Here is a 17,843-nt window from a genome sequence, read left to right as displayed (position 1 = left end):
TGGTTTTTTCTCACATCATTTATGTGTAGGTACCATGGGTTCTTCAGATGCTCACCGCACTTTGGAGAAGGAGTTTGACTCCGCTGCTCACGCTACTGAGGTGTCGATCTCATTGTACAACGGTATGCAGGGCAGCACCGCCTTCACCACACCGCCGGGCTTTCAAGCTATCCCAGCCACCCCGCTGATAGGGATGAATGTTCACACCCAGAGATCTGCTCTAGTAACCCCGGGTTCCGATATGCCAGGCTTGGCCCCTACATCTGGTGGGGGACCGCTCAACTTCGGGCTGGCAGAGCAAATGCTGGCTCTACTCAACTACGCTACTATGCGTCAGGCGTTGGGGACTCCTATGCTGTCCACCATCCCCGCTGCAGCTCCTCTGGTAGGAGCGACCAATCCACAGGGCACTGAGTCCCCGCCCCCTGCCGCTCTGGAGGCAAACAATCCGATAACCAACAAACAGGCTGCGATGCCTGGGGAAATGCAGAAGGTCCCCGCTGTCAGAGAATTGGAGAGAAGGCCAGAGGGGGTTCGAGTCAGGCTTAACAGTGTTGTTAGACGGGAGGGGGTTGACGAGTCTGATAGTCAATCCGTCTCGCTTGTGTTCGAGGAGAAAAGGACGAGGGAGAATGCACGACTGAAAAACCAAGTGTCGCAACTGAAACACCGCTCGAGAATCTAATGACCTCACTAAGGGAGAAGTCCCAGAGGGACGACAGAGCACAGAGATCAGAGAAATCCCATGGGGCAGAAAAATCGTATCGGGCAGAGAAGTCTCGTCGTTCAGAGAAATCACACTATACAGAGAAGTCAGAGGGATGGGAGCTGGAGTATTCCTCTGGCAGGCCAGGGCACAAGGGTTACAAGCGCCACCACGCTCACGACTCCCCGAAGGAAAGATGGGAACATAGGAGATATAAGGAGGACAAGAGGGCTAAGACGTCAAGGTTTCCCATCAACAATCGCAGTCCGTTCTCCGATGACATCCTAGCGGATACCCTGCCATGAAGCTACAAACCCATTTCCCTGGATTACGACGATACCACTGACCCGGAGGTACATCTCAACCGGTTTGAGGGATTGGTTACTTTGCACATGTACACTGAGGGCATCAAGTGCCGAATATTCTCCACTACGCTGACTGGCCCCGCCCAGCTGTGGTTTGGGACGCTTGCCCCAAATTCCATCCGTTCGTTTGAAGAATTACAAGTGCGTTTTATGAGACTATTCGCGAGCTCGCGAAGGGTAGGGAAGTCAGCTCTTTCACTGATGGACATCAAGCAGGATCAAAATGAAACACTACGGGAGTACACTGCCAGGTTCAATCTCGCTGCTCTGGAGGTGCCAGAGGCGGAGTCACAAATTAAGAATTGTGCTTATGTCAGAGGACTGAAGCCGGGCTTATTCTTTGATGAGCTACAAATCAGACCGGCCAGGGATTTCGACAACATTATGGCAAGGTTACCAGGCTATTTGCAATTGGAGGACGCCAGGATGGCGCGAAAAGCGGAAAATGACAAGCACAAGGCTAAAAAGGCCGAGGACGCACTGGAACGGAATAACAAAAATCAGGACATGGCTCTTTTCAGAGGGTTGCCCCCGAGGGTACCTCCTCCCCAGACAGAGGTGCCACCTTGCCAGCAACACACTATAAATGAAGTAAATCGCCTCGCTGAATGCACCCCGCTAAACAAACCTCAGGAGGAGATTTTTCACCTGATCAAGAATCAGCCATTCTTCAGGGCACCTGGAAATTATAGAGATGGGCAGCCGCGACAAGGGCCTAACAATAAACTGTGTGAATATCACAATTCTTACGGGCATTATACCAAGCATTGTGGGCATCTTAAGCATCAGTTGGAGTATTTAGTACGCCAGGGTAATCTACACCAGTTTATAGTCAGAGGAAATGAAGGCCATGGTCAAAGGCCCGAGCAGGGAAATGATCGGAGACAAGATCAGGGGAATAACCATGATCGCAGACCATGATATAACAACAAAGTGTAGACCGAATACTCTTTTTCCCCACAGGGGTTTTAACGAGGTTCGGGGCCATGATATCAATAAAATCGGATACGTGGTTCTAGGGTATTCCCTGATGTTGACTCATTTATTTCAATTATCGCTTTTCAAATTGCATATGCTACTTAACATGTTCATGCAGAGCATTGCACATCTCGCCAGAGGGGGGAGTAGGGTGTATACCCGTAGTCCACAATTTACAAAATTGCTTCTTAGCAAACATCAAGGGCAGAGCAGAGGAATCATTTCAAGCGTAAGCCGCGAAAGTCGGATGCATCCCCCGGATGATCCAAACTCCGCGCAGAGGGTTACTGTTCAATCGTAAGCCGCGAAAGTCGGATGCATCCCCCGGATGATCCAAACTCCGTGCAGAGGGTTACTGTTCAATCGTAAGCCGCGAAAGTCGGATGCATCCCCCGGATGATCCAAACTCCGCGCAGAGGGTTACTGTTCAATCGTAAGCCGCAAAAGTCGGATGCATCCCCCGGATGATCCAAACTCCACGTAGAGGGTTACTGTTCAATCGTAAGCCGCGAAAGTCGGATGCATCCCCCGGATGATCCAAACTCCGCGCAGAGGGTTACTGTTCAATCGTAAGCCGCGAAAGTTGGATGCATCCCCCGGATGATCCAAACTCCGCGCAGAGGGTTACTGTTCAATCGTAAGCCGCGAAAGTCGGATGCATCCCCCGGATGATCCAAACTCCGCGCAGAGGGTTACTGTTCAATCGTAAGCCGCGAAAGTCGGATGCATCCCCCGGATGATCCAAACTCCGCGAAGAGGGTTATTGTTCAAACGTAAGCCGCGAAAGTCCGATGCATCCCCCGGATGATCCAAACTCCGCGCAGAGGGTTACTGTTCAATCGTAAGCCGCGAAAGTCGGATGCATCCCCCGGATGATCCAAACTCCGCGCAGAGGGTTACTGTTCAATCGTAAGCCGCGAAAGTCGGATGCATCCCCCGAATGATCCAAACTCCGCGCAGAGGGTTACTGTTCAATCGTAAGCCGTGAAAGTCAGATGCATCCCCCGGATGATCCAAACTCCGCGCAGAGGGTTACTGTTCAATCGTAAGCCGCGAAAGTCGAATTCATCCCCCGGATGATCCAAACTCCGAGAGGGTTATTGTTCAATCGTAAGCCGCAAAAGTCGGATGCATCCCCCGGATGATCCAAACTCCGCGCAGAGGGTTACTGTTCAATCGTAAGCCGCGAAAGTCGGATGCATCCCCCGGATGATCCAAACTCCGCGCAGAGGGTTACTGTTCAAACGTAAGCCGCGAAAGTCGGATGCATCCCCCGGATGATCCAAACTCCGCGCAGAGGGTTACTATTTAATCGTAAGCCGCGAAAGTTGGTTGCACCCCCCGGGTCCTCCATGCTCCGCGCAGAGGGTTACTATTTAATCGTAAGCCGCGAAAGTTGGTTGCACCCCCCGGGTCCTCCATGCTCCGCGCATAGTGTTCAAGCTTGGATGGGAAGCAGCAAATGAATGCTTGCATGGGAAGCAGCGGCAAAATCCTCGCCAGAGGAGTCAGCGAAATCCTCGCCAGAGGAGTCAGCGAAATCCTCGCCTGAGGCGTCAGCGAAATCCTCGCCAGAGGATTCAGCGAAATCCTTAAAACAGGAGTCAGAAAAATCCCAGAGAGGAAGATCAGAGAGACGCTTGGAACAAACACAGTGGGCCAAACCAAAGACGTTCCCAGCAGAGGAATCATAAAGACTTCAACAAAAACAGAAAATCATACCCTACTTTACAAAAACGTACGTCACAGCGTGAAGTCCGGAAATGCAAGCTCAACATCAACAAGCAACAAAGTAACATAAAGAGTGAGGGAAGGCAGAACTAGCATAGAAATTTAAGAGCAAAGACAAGTTGTGCAGAAATTCCATCTACAACGCCACGACGGCGGCACTGTACACCAAAATCAGAACAAATACTAAATATTTACAAATTTGAAATTACAAAAGTTTGGATGAAACTAGGGGAGAAGACAACAAAAGCAGTCAAGAGGGAGGAGCAGAGACAGGGGAGCCAGGAGCGTCAGAGATTGGAGGATTTGCAGCAACCGGAACAGCGGGAGTAGAGGAGACCGGAGCAGGGGTGACAGCCGCAGAGACCTGGCTAGAGGAGGATCCCTCAACAAACACCGGCAACGTGCCAGTATCCTTCACCCTAGGGAGACGGGCTTTCTCATCCAGCAGCTTCGCAGCTTCTTGCACATATGATGTTTCATCTCTGTACAGGGCAAAAAGTTGATCCACCGCGGAGGAGGAGGAAGCAGAATCTTCGAAGGATGAGGCCGTAAGGCCAGAGGGAAGGGGAGGCTCCATGCTGTATTGCTGCTAGCAGCTTGACCTCGCAGCCGGTTCACGAAGCCCACCAGGGAAGCACAGAAGGCAGGCGTGTACACCGGAGCAGCAGGCAATGAGTCAGATCCGACCCCAAAGGTAAAATAGGGAAGGGCCTTCTCCAATACTGGATACCACCACTCCGGCTTCTTCGGGGAATCCTCAGTGATCCCCATCAGCTGGTTCACGTCTTCATCCTTGATGTTCTCCATCAAAGCCGGCATGTTCAGGGCAGCAATTTGCTCCTGGGCCACCCCCGCCATCTCCAACGCCTTTATGGTGGACTGCTTTATCACATAAGCGAAGAGGGAACCGAAGCCCTCCAGATAGTCTGGAGTTTGCTTGAAGGCCGCCAAGGTGCCCTCCAATATCATCCCCAGGAAGTGCTGACCTTGCGGAGACAAGAAATACTCCAGACGCTGGTCCCGTGCTCCCAGGACATAACCACAGTTCTGAGCCTCCACACAGGTTTTCCTCCAGCCACGCCTGGCCTCCTTGTAGTCATCATCATACCTCGCCTTGAATCTGGCAAGGCTCTCATGACTCTCCTTCGTCACCCTCGCCAGTTCAGAGGCCAAGGAGGCCTTCTCCACTTCTGCCTGTGCAAGCTTGGCCCGCAGCTCCGCCACTTCCGCCTCTGCCTTGTTGAACTGCTGCACAGTACCAGCAACTTGCTCGTCGCGTTCTTCTGTCCGTTTTCTCTCTGCCTCCAAATCCTTCTCCAATGCACCGTAATCATCAATGCAATGGACCACTTCCCCGACCTGGGATTCCAGCTGCAGGGAATTGACGGGAAATAATTAAAGCAGGGAAATCAAAAGGTCATAAATATAAAAATGCAAACTTGTTAATGGATGCAGGGTACCTGAAGCACCAGGCGGCTAAGGGAATTCGCCAATGCAGCTTTCGCCATCTTCTACGTGGACTCCCTATCCTTGGGATGGATCCGGGAGAGAATGGTGTTAACGAAGTCACGCCACTTTAGGGACGAGACTGGTTTGAGGCCAGGGCCCTCCGATTCTTCCTCGGGCAAGGCCACTGTCTTACCCCTTTTAGCACCCACGGAGGCAGCCTCCGCTTCACTTGCCAGCCCAACTTCTGGGTCCACGAGCTTGCTGCCTTTTTTGAGGCGCGCCTTGCGACGCCTCTCCGCGAGGTCTTCCGTGGCAGACTTCCTTTTCCTTTGGACCACTCGGGACCCGGGAGTAGGAATATTGCGGAGTGATCGGACAAGGGGTACATCATCCTCGACGTCCTCGGCATCCTCAACATCCACCACAGGAATGATGGGTTGCCCTCCACTCTGGCCCGAACCAGAGCCCTTTGTCTTTTGGTTGTCCGGGCTGAATGAAAGAAGTACATCCATGTCCTTCCCCTTGCCAGGGGGGAAGTGTTGCGCCGGAATAGTCTCCTCTGGGACCACAGGAATCAGCTTGGAGATATCCATCCCATCATCCACGGGCTGCCCAGAGCCCTGGCCCTCTTCGCCAGAGGGACGGTCGGCGGAAAGATCGGACCTACATTTGTTCCTCCACGACATCCCTGCAAACAAACACAACTTTATCAACAAAGGTAAGGTAACAAATAATTTTCACATACGATACTAAGGCCTATTTTACCTATGGATCCAGGAGGGTACAGGGGAAACAGGCCATTGGCTGCCAAAGTCGAGGGATTTTCAGTGAGATCTTTGCAGGGGAATGGCTCTTGGTTGTGGAGGGCATTAAGGTTGCTCAGCACTCCCAGGTCGTGATCAGAGGGGATTTCTTGGGAGGCCGGCTGGTGTCTGGTGCGGGAGGTATGCCATCGCAGCTCTTGGGTGCCATACTGGTGCCAAGTACCGGAAATGGTCTTCACATAACAGTAAGAGTGGAGAAAGTCTTTATCAAAGGAATTCAGGGGACTCAGGAAAATGGCGGGATATTTCTTACGCGCGGCAAAGCTATACAGGGGCCCCCCCTGCAATCTTAGGGATTGGGTCTGGGCAAACAATTTGAAAGTATCTACAACACCATGGGCGGTGCAAAGGATATGAAAACAGTATAACCTCCGAATGGCGGAGGGGGCCATTTGATAGAAGGGGATTTTGAAGTGATTGGCTACATTTATTATAAGTGGAGGAGGGGGAAGCCTCAGATCGGCATCTATCTGGGCTCGCCAGATGACCACCATATTCATGTTCAATTTGTCAAAAGCGAGCCTTGGATTGGGATTCGAATTCCAAACCTGCAGGCCGCTTACATAGGTCATACATCTTGTGCATGTTTGCTACGCTCAATCGGGATTCAGGTATGGATTTGGGCGACCTAGGGGCGTTCTTCTTGCCCTTAGAAGTTTTAGGGGTTGCGGAAGTGGGGAGAGAGGATCCAGAGGCCGATGGAGAAGTGCGGGGAGAACTAGGGTTCGAAGGAAGGGGAGAATCAACCGGAGAGGGTACGGGAGAGGGAGAAGGGGAGGGGAAAAAGTCGGGCTGGGCAACAGGGGCGGAGGAGGAGGCCATTATCTAAAAAGACCTAGGGTTTTTCACGCTCAATCAGAGCACCAACAAATCTCAAAACCACTTTATACTAAACACAAATATCGGGAGAGGAGAATACGCGAGTTACCTAAGTCAAAGAAAGATCGACGGTAAAGATTGGAACGGAAGGGTCGCAGGAAATACGCCGGAATAGGAAGGTGATCGCCGGAAATCGCAGACGAAGGAATTCGGAAAAACTGGAGAAGATGAATAGTGGGAAGTAAAAAATTCGAATCGACTAAGTAAAGTGTACGCGGGCAACTACCAACATACGGGATGAACGACACGTGGCCCTAAAAAAAGCAATCAACGGTCAAGGATTTCTGCGGGGAGGCGAAAGGACGCGAGGGCTGAAAAAGGTAACCTGGGGATACGGAAAAGCGCTGTAGAAAGGGCAGGCATTTAATGCTGATGATGTCATCCGCGCGGACGAATACTCTGACTAGTTGCACCGTTCCAGAGCGAACTAGCCAGACCAGAGGGGGGAGTAGCTGATGAGGAGTAATAAATGCGGAACAGAGGAATGACGTTACCAAGGGAATCACGGGGAGCAGCGAGATGGTTTTCGCCAGAGGAATCATACTCGCCAGAGTAATCACCTTCGCCAGAGTAATCACCTTCGTCAGAGGGACCACCTTCACCAGAGAGACCGCTCTCGCCAGAGGAATGGCCTTCACCAGAGGAACCACCAGAAACGCGAAGAAATCTCCCGCGTGAAGGCGATTTTACTGTTATACCCCTGACCACGCAAGACGCATGCTTCAGTGCTGATTTTACTATTTTGCCCTCTATATGTAATCTATAAATAGCGGCATACGTGCTCCTTTGTAACCTACGCTATCTTTTACTCTTAATACAACATAAGCTTTTCTCTCTTTCTAGCATTCCGATTACTTTCTTTGTCTTCTGCGATCAATCAAAACTAGGTATAACTCACGATCCATTCACAATTCACCGATTAGAGAGATACCCACCCTCTTATGTTTCACCACTCCTCTCCAATGATCATGTGCACTTGCCTCTTGTTTTCCCGGGGTGGGGTAGCCCCGCGACCCCCACCCCTATTTCCCTGTTTTTTGTGCAGCCCTGTCAAGATAAGCATTGTTTTGTTGCTGTGGTGGTGGTGTTTTCTTAGCGAACTGATCCAGCTTTCCCTGTCTCACCAGCACTTCCAGCTGATGCCTCAAGTGTCCACAATACTTTGTGGGATGACCGTAATGGTTATGGTATTGACAAAGTAGGTTGTTAGGCCCGGGCTTTGTGGCCCCCTCAACATAGTCCCTTGGAGCTCTGAAATAAGGCTCGTTTTTTATCAGATGGAAAATCTCCTCCCGAGACCTATTCAACGGTGTTTGATCAGTCAATCTATTCACATTATTGACCACCCTTACCCCTTGTTCAGCCCTGGGGGCTTGAGCCTGGTATGAAGATTGATAGCTGGGCTGCGCTTCCTCTTGCATCACTCTTGGGGGCAAACCTCTATAAGGTGCTCGCCCCTAAAAGCGGTTCTCTGCCTGTTCATTCCTGCCCTCAGCCTTCTTGGGCTTGTTACTTTCTTGCTCTGCCTTACGGGCAACTCTGGCCTCCTCTAACTGAATATAGCCCGGGAGACGGGTTAAGATATCCTCGAAATCCCTTGGCTGTCTTATCTGTAAGTTATCAAAAAAGGCACCAGGTCTCAACCCTCTCGCTAAGACATAGCCTTTGATTTGTGACTCAGCCTTGGGCACCTCCAGCGATGCTTTGGTAAACCGAGCAGCTAACTCCCTTAGCGTTTCATTTCCATCAGCAACATAGCTGTTTTGGTAGTTCGTTTGGAACTCGCAAATTGACAAGTGAAAGCATCACGTAGCTCCTCGAACGAATGGATGGAATCTGGTTCTAGAGTTTGGAACCACTGCTGAGCCATCCCTATTAGCGTGGTGGAAAATATTATGCACTTAATCCCTTCAGTGTACTGATGTAGAGTAGTCAAGGTTTCAAACCGAGCCATGTGGGCTTCCGGGTCATCAGATCCATCATAATCAATGGTAATAGGTCTGTAGTGCCTGGGCAACGGATCTGCCAGGATGTCTTCTGAAAATAGGCTGCCATTAATCCTAGCCCTCCCTCTATCACGGAAGAAACAGTGCTAGCTCTCGCTTCCATCATCCCGAGAATCATATCTCTTATCTTCTGTCCAACGAGAGTGTTTATCCAGATAACTTCTGCCCTTAGAACGGGGAGACGCTGCCCGCTGACTCTTCCTGTGCCCAGTGACTCTACTCTTCCCCTTCTCCCTCTCTTTATCCACAATAACTTCCTCTAGGTCCTGAATGTGTTTCTGCATAATCGAGACACTTTTCTGCAGCAGGGCTGATTTAGCCAGCTCTGCCCCCTTTTCCAGCTCTGCCTCCTTGCCACGTCGGTTGCTGACTGGTCTGGTCTGGCTGGAGGTATCCTCCAAATCCTCAATTCCTTCCATATCCCCCGAAAACTGGGGTCCCACACGGTGAGTGTTTGGTAAATTTTCAGTTCTAGTTGTCCTGGTTTCCGCTGGGGGGATAACCACAGTACTCTTGATAAGCCCTATCGGATGTTCAGCCCTGGCGCTCCCTGGTAAAGGCTGTGATGGGCGAGAAAGTCCTGGAATTTCCAGTCCTACCTCTGGAACAACACTTGAACCCAGATTCGGGAAGGATGCAGAGGTTCACATCATTTGTTTCGCGCAAGCATAGCTCAGAAAAAACAGCATTTGTTCAGTCATAGTAACATTCATCATCCCTGTTCTCGCAATTCCTGATCCCTGAATGACTGAAGTAGCCTGCAGCCCTGCAAAGACCGATCTGACTGGCCCAATGGGTGTAGAGTCACCCAAGCAAATTTCCTCGTTGGTAATTGTCGCAACAGTAACCGGATCCCGGCCTTCCCCAGTGAGATCACCCATCAAGTTCTTAGGAATGTTAGTGCTTTCCATGACCTGTTGTGAAAAATCATACTCCCTCCGTCCGCCAAAAGTAGACCACTTTGGTTGGGCACGGGATTTAATAAAATTGGTGATGATTTTGATGTAGTGGAGAAAAGGTCTCACCACTTTATGAGATGTGTGGTTGAGATTGAATTTGGGGTGGGTTTTTTTTGTAAATAAAGAGTGTTTGTAAGGATAAAAGATTAAAGTGGGTGGTGGGACCATTTTCATAAGAGGAAAGTGGTCTACTCTTTGCGGATGCCCAATATAGTAAAAGTGGTCTACTTTTGGCGAACGGAGGGAGTAATCAAATTACGAGCATGTAAAAAGGAGTTAGCCCTACCAATTGTGACGATCAGCTCAGAAAAGGACGTAGAATTCCAGAAATCCCAAGAAAACCCAGCTTCGCATAATATTGAAACCATGAAAAGGTGACAACCAAAGAAAAATCACAGATCCGTCAAAAACTCATAGATCCATCCAACCTTCGCCGCAAATAAAGCGGCGCGAGGCAATTTTCCCTGTTAAACGTTAGATCGGCAAACAAAAAACCATAAATTCACAAAAAAAGCAAAGCTATAAAACACACAACAAATCGCACACAAGAAGAACAAAGTAGCAAAGAAGATAGCTCATAAGAACCCCCGATCCCAATTCTCCCATGCACTTCCTCTCGATAGATAGTGGATATTTTCCCCCATGAAATTCCTCACGTCTTAAACTCTGGTTTCCCACAAACGGCGCCAGTTGATGAGTTCGGATTTGGTGGGTTATTTCAGAGAGATTTACCTGTTGTGCGTTGAATATGACTTGAGAGCAATTAGCAAAGAAAATAAGAACTGTTATATTGAGAATCACGTAAATTACATGGGAGTGCAATGGTTCTATTTATAGAGATAAACAGGGGCAAAACGGTAAAATTAGGGTCGCAGCCCTACCCTACTTTGAGTGATAAAAGACCCTAAGCATGCCTAAAGACAGCTCTGCTCCCTGCCCTTTATTCCTCGTAGTGGATGTTGTTCCTCAGCTCAGCCGATGTCAGCCCTGCCACTTTGGTTCCAGCCCTGCCGTTTTGGTTTCAGCCCTTCCCTGGCTGTAATGCTGCTCTCATGTTGGTTATGTTCCTGACAGCTTCATTACGTGCTTTTCACCCGGAGCCTCTGAATTGACTTGTTCTCGCCGTTCCAAGGTCATCGCTGGATATTCCGGACTGGGCTGATGCATATTTTACTCCTCATCAATTATGTAGACAAGTGATAGTATCCGCACATGTTCTCAGCAGGTCTGGTATAGCGGGAAGCACTGTATCTGTCATTGTTCTTGGCGGGTCCAGTACAACGGGAAGCACAGTCTTGAGAGAATTTTTAGCACCATATTCTAGTTAGTGTCTAACACGACGTTTTTGGATATATTCCACATTATATCTCAAGTATGCACAAATTCTTGTTGGATTACTAATATAGACAGATCAAGATCATTCAAGCAGAGTCCTCATCAAGCTAGAACTCCTGTTTCCATCTACGACCAAAAAAAGATTAACTTGGCTACAAGAGAAGATTGGAGACGTTAAGGCTATATAAAGAGGCCATATTTCATTCAAGATTATTGGGGGGATTTCGTGCTGGGTGTTCTTGTTCCTGCTGGGTGTACCCCCAGACTTATACCGTCTGTAATACAGTCACTGATGCTCTACTTTTGTTTGTTCTAGCAGAAGAGTGTTTGTGAGGAATACACTTGAGTGTACCTTGTAAAAGAGTTATAAACTTTTCTTTATTGTTGGTTCTTGTTTCTCAAGGGATTAGGTGCGCCTAGGAAATTAGTCGTTGTCTAGCTTTCAGTTGTTGTGTAAGTCCTTGTATATTTTAACTTCGTATAGTGGATAATTTTTCGTGGGTCAAGGCACTCCAGACGTAAGTTGTTTAACCGAATTGGGTTATCATTCTTGGTGTTTTCGTGTGTTACATTATCTGTTACATTTTGTGTTACTGTATCTGCACATGCACTCACATTGACTGTTAAATCACATCTCACCACATGTTATATGGATTCGTCATTCTTTCAGAAAATACAACTTGGAAGCTAATTAAAATGGTCTAAATACAATTAGGTAATCTTGAGCAATATGTCTATGTATCTGTGGCTCTCATGATATTATCAAGAGTTGAAGGTGGTAAAAGGAGACAGGATGAGAGTTTGAAGCAATCCATGGTTGAGACAAGACGCAATATTCCTCATCCCGACGTGAATTCGGTGTTACTGCAGGCTGTTGATGTTGAGGAAATAATTTCTATCCTTAAAGTTTATTTCTCTCAAAAATCAAGACAGTTGGGAAGCAGCCAGAAATGATGGATTCTCTTAAAGAATTCTTATTTCGGTTGGGGATGTTTTATTGTGACAGTTATGGAGGAATTCTAAGGTCTGGAATCAATCACAAGCTTGTGGTCAAAGTGCTAAAATCTTGAAATGAGGATACAAACCTAGTATATATAGAGATCATCCGAATGGTCTTCCCACTTTCAAGTATTCATGTTTGTCTACTTAATAAATTTCTTTTTACCTCAAAATATTATGAATAATAATAAGTGATATTTAAATACCTATCCTTTTTAAGTCGGTGCAGCTATTAGAAATGTAATAGTGCTTTCTTGTGGGATAAAAAGTCCACCAACACGATAATAATAATAATACTAATAAGTGAAGATAAATTGACAACCATGCACCTGCAAAGTTATCTAAAACTGTAGAAATCTTGCAAAATTCAAGATGGGATTTGGCAAAACTTGAATTTGATTTCAAAATTACCTGCAGAAGCTGCTAGACATTGCTAAAAGGCAAAAGTGAAACCAAGAAAAAGGAGAAGAAAAAAAGCTAAATGTATGTGCATGTAAGTGGGTAGCCACAAATAGATCATACTTTGATGCAAAAGAGAGCAAATTTGCACAAATACACCTAACTGCAAATATATAAAAAAAACTAAAGTGCATCTCCTAGCTGTGTTAAGCAAAAAAAGGTGAGAAAAATGCTAGTGGTTCTGTGTAGTCATGACTCATTGTTGACATACGTTCTCACCTCTTTTTTCTTTTCAATGTTTGATTGGATTTTTGAAAATGATATCCTTCGCGAATATGAAATGACACGTAGTATGAACTTATCAAAACTTTATGTTTCAGTAGAGATCAAAACTATGGGAGCTTAGTTCTCTCTCTAAAAAAAACAAGCAAGTTTAAATTTAGCAAGTATTGGGCTATATATAGGCCTCACTACCAAGTCTTTCTTACACATCACATACACACATATCGCTGAGAGAAAATGAGCAGCTTTTTGAGGTTGTTTGCTACTGCTTTCCTTGTGATGATGCTTCTCTTCTCCTCTGGTACATTTCTTCAGAACGATTCTATTCTTCGCATGTTTGGTTTCAAATATTCATGGCTATTTTATCATTTATATGTTACTGTGTTTTTTCGTAAATGATGAGATTTAAAATCAGATTATAACAAAGTTTCACAAGATTCCTCAAATTGATTTTTGTATGTATCCATCTCACGCATCTCCTTCTTTCTTTATTTAAAAAAAATATACTTAAGTTATACGTGCAAACTCACATGTCAAATTAATGACAAGTGATATATAACGCACACGAATTAATTTAAATAAATTGTTTAGAAAATCAACATTGCACATTAATGCAATACTTAGTAAATTAATGCTATTAACTGAAATTAATCAGGAATGGTGGCGGAGGCGAGGACGTGCGAGTCGAAGAGCCACCGGTTCAAGGGAATTTGTGTGAGAAAAGCCAATTGCGCGGCGGTGTGCCAGACTGAGGGTTTCCACAGCGGCCACTGTCGGGGCTTCCGCCGCCGGTGCTACTGCACCAGACACTGTTAACTAAATCTACTCTTCTTTTCATTAAGAATATTAATTAAATCAAGTAATGACTGATTACTACAACGTACGTATGAGTGTAGCAGTCGCTCAAGGGTTTGGTGTGATGTGTGTGATTTAAAATAAGAGAATTTCTCTCATCTGTTTGTGAGGACTCTTTCTTTTTCTGCCTTTTCGTTTTATGTAATTTGCTGTACTTTTAAGTTTTAAATTGGTATTATGAGTCTATAATTCATAGCGTTATTTGCATGCAGTTACATTAATATATTCTATATGTAGTTATATGAGTTTAAAATTATTGAAGGCCATTATTTTAGGCCGATTTGCAAATAGATCACAGAATTCTCGGTTATACTCTACAACCAATTTCTTTCCTTGCATCCAACTTCGAAATTCAGCGCCTCTCTTTACTTAAGGTACTCCTCGGTACATACTTCTCAAAAAGAGTAGCCTTGAAATGTTCTCAGGTGTAGTTTACCAGTTACTCGGGTGTCAGAGCCTTCTGACGTGCCTCTCACTAGTCTTATACATCAAAAGAATCTACTAGGATAACTCAAAGGTTGGAAGGGTTCAACCCTAGAATAACATCAAAACAAATTGTTACAAACAAAATTGTTCAAGAGACTCAAATGAATGACCAGAAGGTAGAATGAAGTATCTACCAGGTCGAACAAAATGACCTAGAGTAAGAACCCATCTGACTTTTTCAACTTTTTGGAGTCAAAATGTGGCCCAAAATAGCCTGATTGGGTACACATGTGGCCTAAAAATACCAAAAACTAAAATAATTGGCCTATTTTTGCAAGTCTGAAAAATAGTAGCCTATTTTTGCAAATCGCCCTAAGATAATGGCCTGAAATAATTTTAAACTCGTAGTTATATACTACTCCCTCCGACCCAAACAAAATGGCTTATTTCTTTTCGGCACGTAGATTAAGAAATGTGTATAAAGTAGATAAAGTGGGTTGGTAGAAATTATTTAAATATTAAGTGTAGAAAAAGAGTGTATTGCCAAAAAAGGAAACATGATATTTCGTTTGGGACAGCCCAAAAAGGAAAACAGGACATTTCGTTTGGGACGGAGGGAGTACTTCATCCAATTTATAAGAATATTAAAATTAAACGAGGATTTAAATAAATAAATATAATTATTAAACAAAATCAAAATATACAAGAAATACGAATTAATTTAAAAAAATAATCCATATCAATTACTCAATGAAGAACCTGAAACTAAAATTATTTTTTAACTTTGTATTTTCAATAGTTGAAATACGGTACCAATTAAATTTTATAATGAGTATAAGTACATAAATTCATCAAAAAACAAAAGTAAGTAATAAATGATAACCAAATATGTAACACATATATGTACAAAACCATCTATTTACATATAATTTCTATATATATATATATATATATATATATATATATATATGTGTGTGTGTGTGTGTGTGTGTGTGTGACAAAACCATCTATTTACATATAATTAATTTCTATATATATATATGTGTGTGTGTGTGTGTGAAATAAATCAAAATATTACTCCTTATGTCCCGCTATTTATGGCTCATTCTTTTGGGTACGAAAAATTAAGAGAATGTGTAAATTAAATAAAACTGATAGGATCACACATTTTTAAGAGTTAATTGTTATCTTTAATGGAAATGGGCCAGGAATAATGGTACAAATCAAAATGGAAAAGATGTCATAAATAGTGAAAAAGAGCACAATACATAATAAATATGTTTAAATTATGAATTTGAATTCCATAAAAAATCAAACTAATGGAGGTCAAATTAATGATTGTTGAAACCAATTTAATTTTGTAAAAACTCAACTTTATCAAATATAAATTAAATTATAGAAAAAATACATCCGCGTGACCATTTTGAAGAAGAAAACACAAATTTTAGACACTGATTTGAAAAGCACAAAATTTTGGTCATATTTTACGCGTTCTGTCCAAACTACTCTTTTACTCGTCAGTCATGCCTATTTGTGTTGTACGAATGGTACTAGTGACCATATTAGTACCATATAACCATATTAGTGCCAATAGTGCCATATAATTGTGCTGATACATTGTCTTGTTTTATATAGATAAATGCAGTCATATGGTCATTTTGAACACTTATCTGCAGGGTTTAAATTCTCTATTTATGGTTTAGATTCCTCATTCAGGATTTAATCATTGAATGATATTTTTGGCACAAATATTACTATTTGTGCCAAAAGTATCGATTTACTTAGTTTTTTTTTTTTTGGCTTTATGTTTGTACTTTTGGCAATAATATTGTCATTTGTGATAAAAGTACCAATTTACTTGGATTTTTTTTTTCTGTTGGTACTTTTGGCACTAATAGTGCCAAGTGTACCTAACCTGCGCGCAAACCTGAATTCGGTCCGCTCTAATTATGGGCAAAATAGTTCTAAAACGTAAAAAATGATCAAATTTTGTGTTTTTTAGATGGGTGACCAAATATTGAATTCCACTGCTCAATATGACTATCTCACAAGTTGACTATTAAATTATAATACTAACCTTACATAAATTATTAAATTCGACCATTTTTTCATGCAACAAAATACTATATGAGAAACTAGTACACTCATTATTTCTATATATTCTCATTTCATTAAGTTTAATTTAATAACATTGGTTCTATAAAAATATAACATTGAAATAATGTTGCATTATTTAAGTTGGATTTCAATTTTATTAAAATGATGATAACAATAGTTCTATCGGTGAGTTGTGAGTGAATATGCATGTGCCAAGTAACTTGAATAAATATGAAGTTTGGCATGATTCTCGTTTTTCCCCTGACCTAAAAATCTCGCTTTAAAATACATGAACTTGATGCCGATTATCATTTTTCCCCCAAACTTATGCTGACATGGCAATCGGAAATTCACGTATTCTTAATTTTTCGACGAATTGAACGATTGTGTTTAAGTCATAACATTAAACGTTGTAGTTTTATATTTTATTTGGGGATTAAATAAAACTGAACTGAAACCCCTCTTCAAATTAGGATTCCTCACCAAAAAAAAAAAAAATACTCAAAACACTCTCAGATTTAAATACGAAGAATTGCCAAAACACTCTGCCTCGAAGCTGACAACAGCCGAAGGTGCGTTGGCAATGGAATCGGAAGGGCGGAAGATGAGCATATCGTACAGATAGGAGGAGCGGTGCAAGTTCGGCGGCTGAGAGATGACTGGAAAGAGAGGGCGGCGTGTTGAGGACAATGGACCCATCATCAAATGCAAAACGACGCTGGTTAGCTTCTAATTAATCTACTCAGCATAAGTGTGCCACGTTGGTGACACGTCATCTAATTAATAGCCGGAAAAACGTCACTAAGGGAAAGACGAGAATCAGAGCAAGGGTCATGGATTTTAATGAGAGATTTTTAGGTCAGGGGAAAATGAGAATCGCACCAAACTTCATGGATTTTGACGCTATTTGACCACTATTTTATACTCCCCTCCATCCACAGTAAGGACGACACGTATTTTAATAAAAATAGTTATTGTATTGTGAGTGGACACTACAAGAAAACACGCGTTTAACGTCCGAAAATTTCGGTCGTTAAATTTGCGGCCTTAACGACAGATCTTTTTTTAATATTTTAAAAAAAATTAACGACCGAAAATTCAGTCTCTAATTAGTTTTTTTTAATATTTTATTTTTACTAACGACCAAATTTTCGATCATTAAAAATATTTTTTTTTTTGATTTTTTTGATTTTTTTATAAAAAATTTAATGAATTTTTTTTAAAATTTTTTAACGACCGAAAATTCGGTAGTTAATATATATTTTTAATATTTTTTTAATAAAAAACTATTTTATTTATTTATTTTTTAAACACCGTTGCTTTTTGAACGGCTATTTTGATTTTTTTTCTTTTTTTCCTTCTATAAATACCACTCTTCCACTCTTTCAAATTCACCACATTCTCAACTACAATTCTCTCTTTAAAAATTTTCCCAACAACAATTCTCTCTTCTACATTTTTAAATGGATCGTGAATTCGATGAATACCTCGAGCAACAAGGCCGTTCGAGGCTTCCAATGATGGGGTTTGCTCCATTTTCACAAGCCTCCAAT

General features: G+C 43.6%; 2 protein-coding genes across 2 annotated transcripts; both read left to right on the top strand.

Annotated features, from left to right (window-relative positions):
* Positions 1 to 1,098: 1,098 nt before the first annotated feature.
* LOC130994112 (uncharacterized) lies at positions 1,099 to 1,992 on the top strand. The gene has a single exon (XM_057919148.1). It carries the CDS (start codon positions 1,099 to 1,101, stop codon positions 1,990 to 1,992), a length of 894 nt encoding a protein of 297 aa, XP_057775131.1.
* An 11,061-nt stretch (positions 1,993 to 13,053) lies between these two features.
* Positions 13,054 to 13,956, top strand: LOC130996099 (defensin J1-2-like). Its single transcript, XM_057921627.1, has 2 exons — positions 13,054 to 13,213; positions 13,568 to 13,956. The coding sequence occupies exons 1-2, from the start codon at positions 13,150 to 13,152 to the stop codon at positions 13,726 to 13,728; spliced, it is 225 nt and encodes a 74-aa protein (XP_057777610.1). The 5' UTR covers positions 13,054 to 13,149; the 3' UTR covers positions 13,729 to 13,956.
* The last annotated feature ends 3,887 nt before the right edge of the window (positions 13,957 to 17,843 follow it).

Source organism: Salvia miltiorrhiza, chromosome 7 (genome assembly GCF_028751815.1).
Source record: "Salvia miltiorrhiza cultivar Shanhuang (shh) chromosome 7, IMPLAD_Smil_shh, whole genome shotgun sequence".
In the NCBI taxonomy this organism is placed as follows: Eukaryota; Viridiplantae; Streptophyta; class Magnoliopsida; order Lamiales; family Lamiaceae; genus Salvia; species Salvia miltiorrhiza.
This window is presented reverse-complemented; position numbering and strand designations above follow the sequence as displayed.

Coding starts and splice junctions, on each gene's coding strand:
- LOC130996099 (XM_057921627.1), top strand. CDS start 13,150: ATGAGCAGCTTTTTGAGGTTGTTTGCTACTGCTTTCCTTGTGATGATG. Junction 13,214..13,567: donor GATGCTTCTCTTCTCCTCTG/GTACATTTCTTC, acceptor GAAATTAATCAG/GAATGGTGGCGGAGGCGAGG.
- LOC130994112 (XM_057919148.1), top strand. CDS start 1,099: ATGTACACTGAGGGCATCAAGTGCCGAATATTCTCCACTACGCTGACT.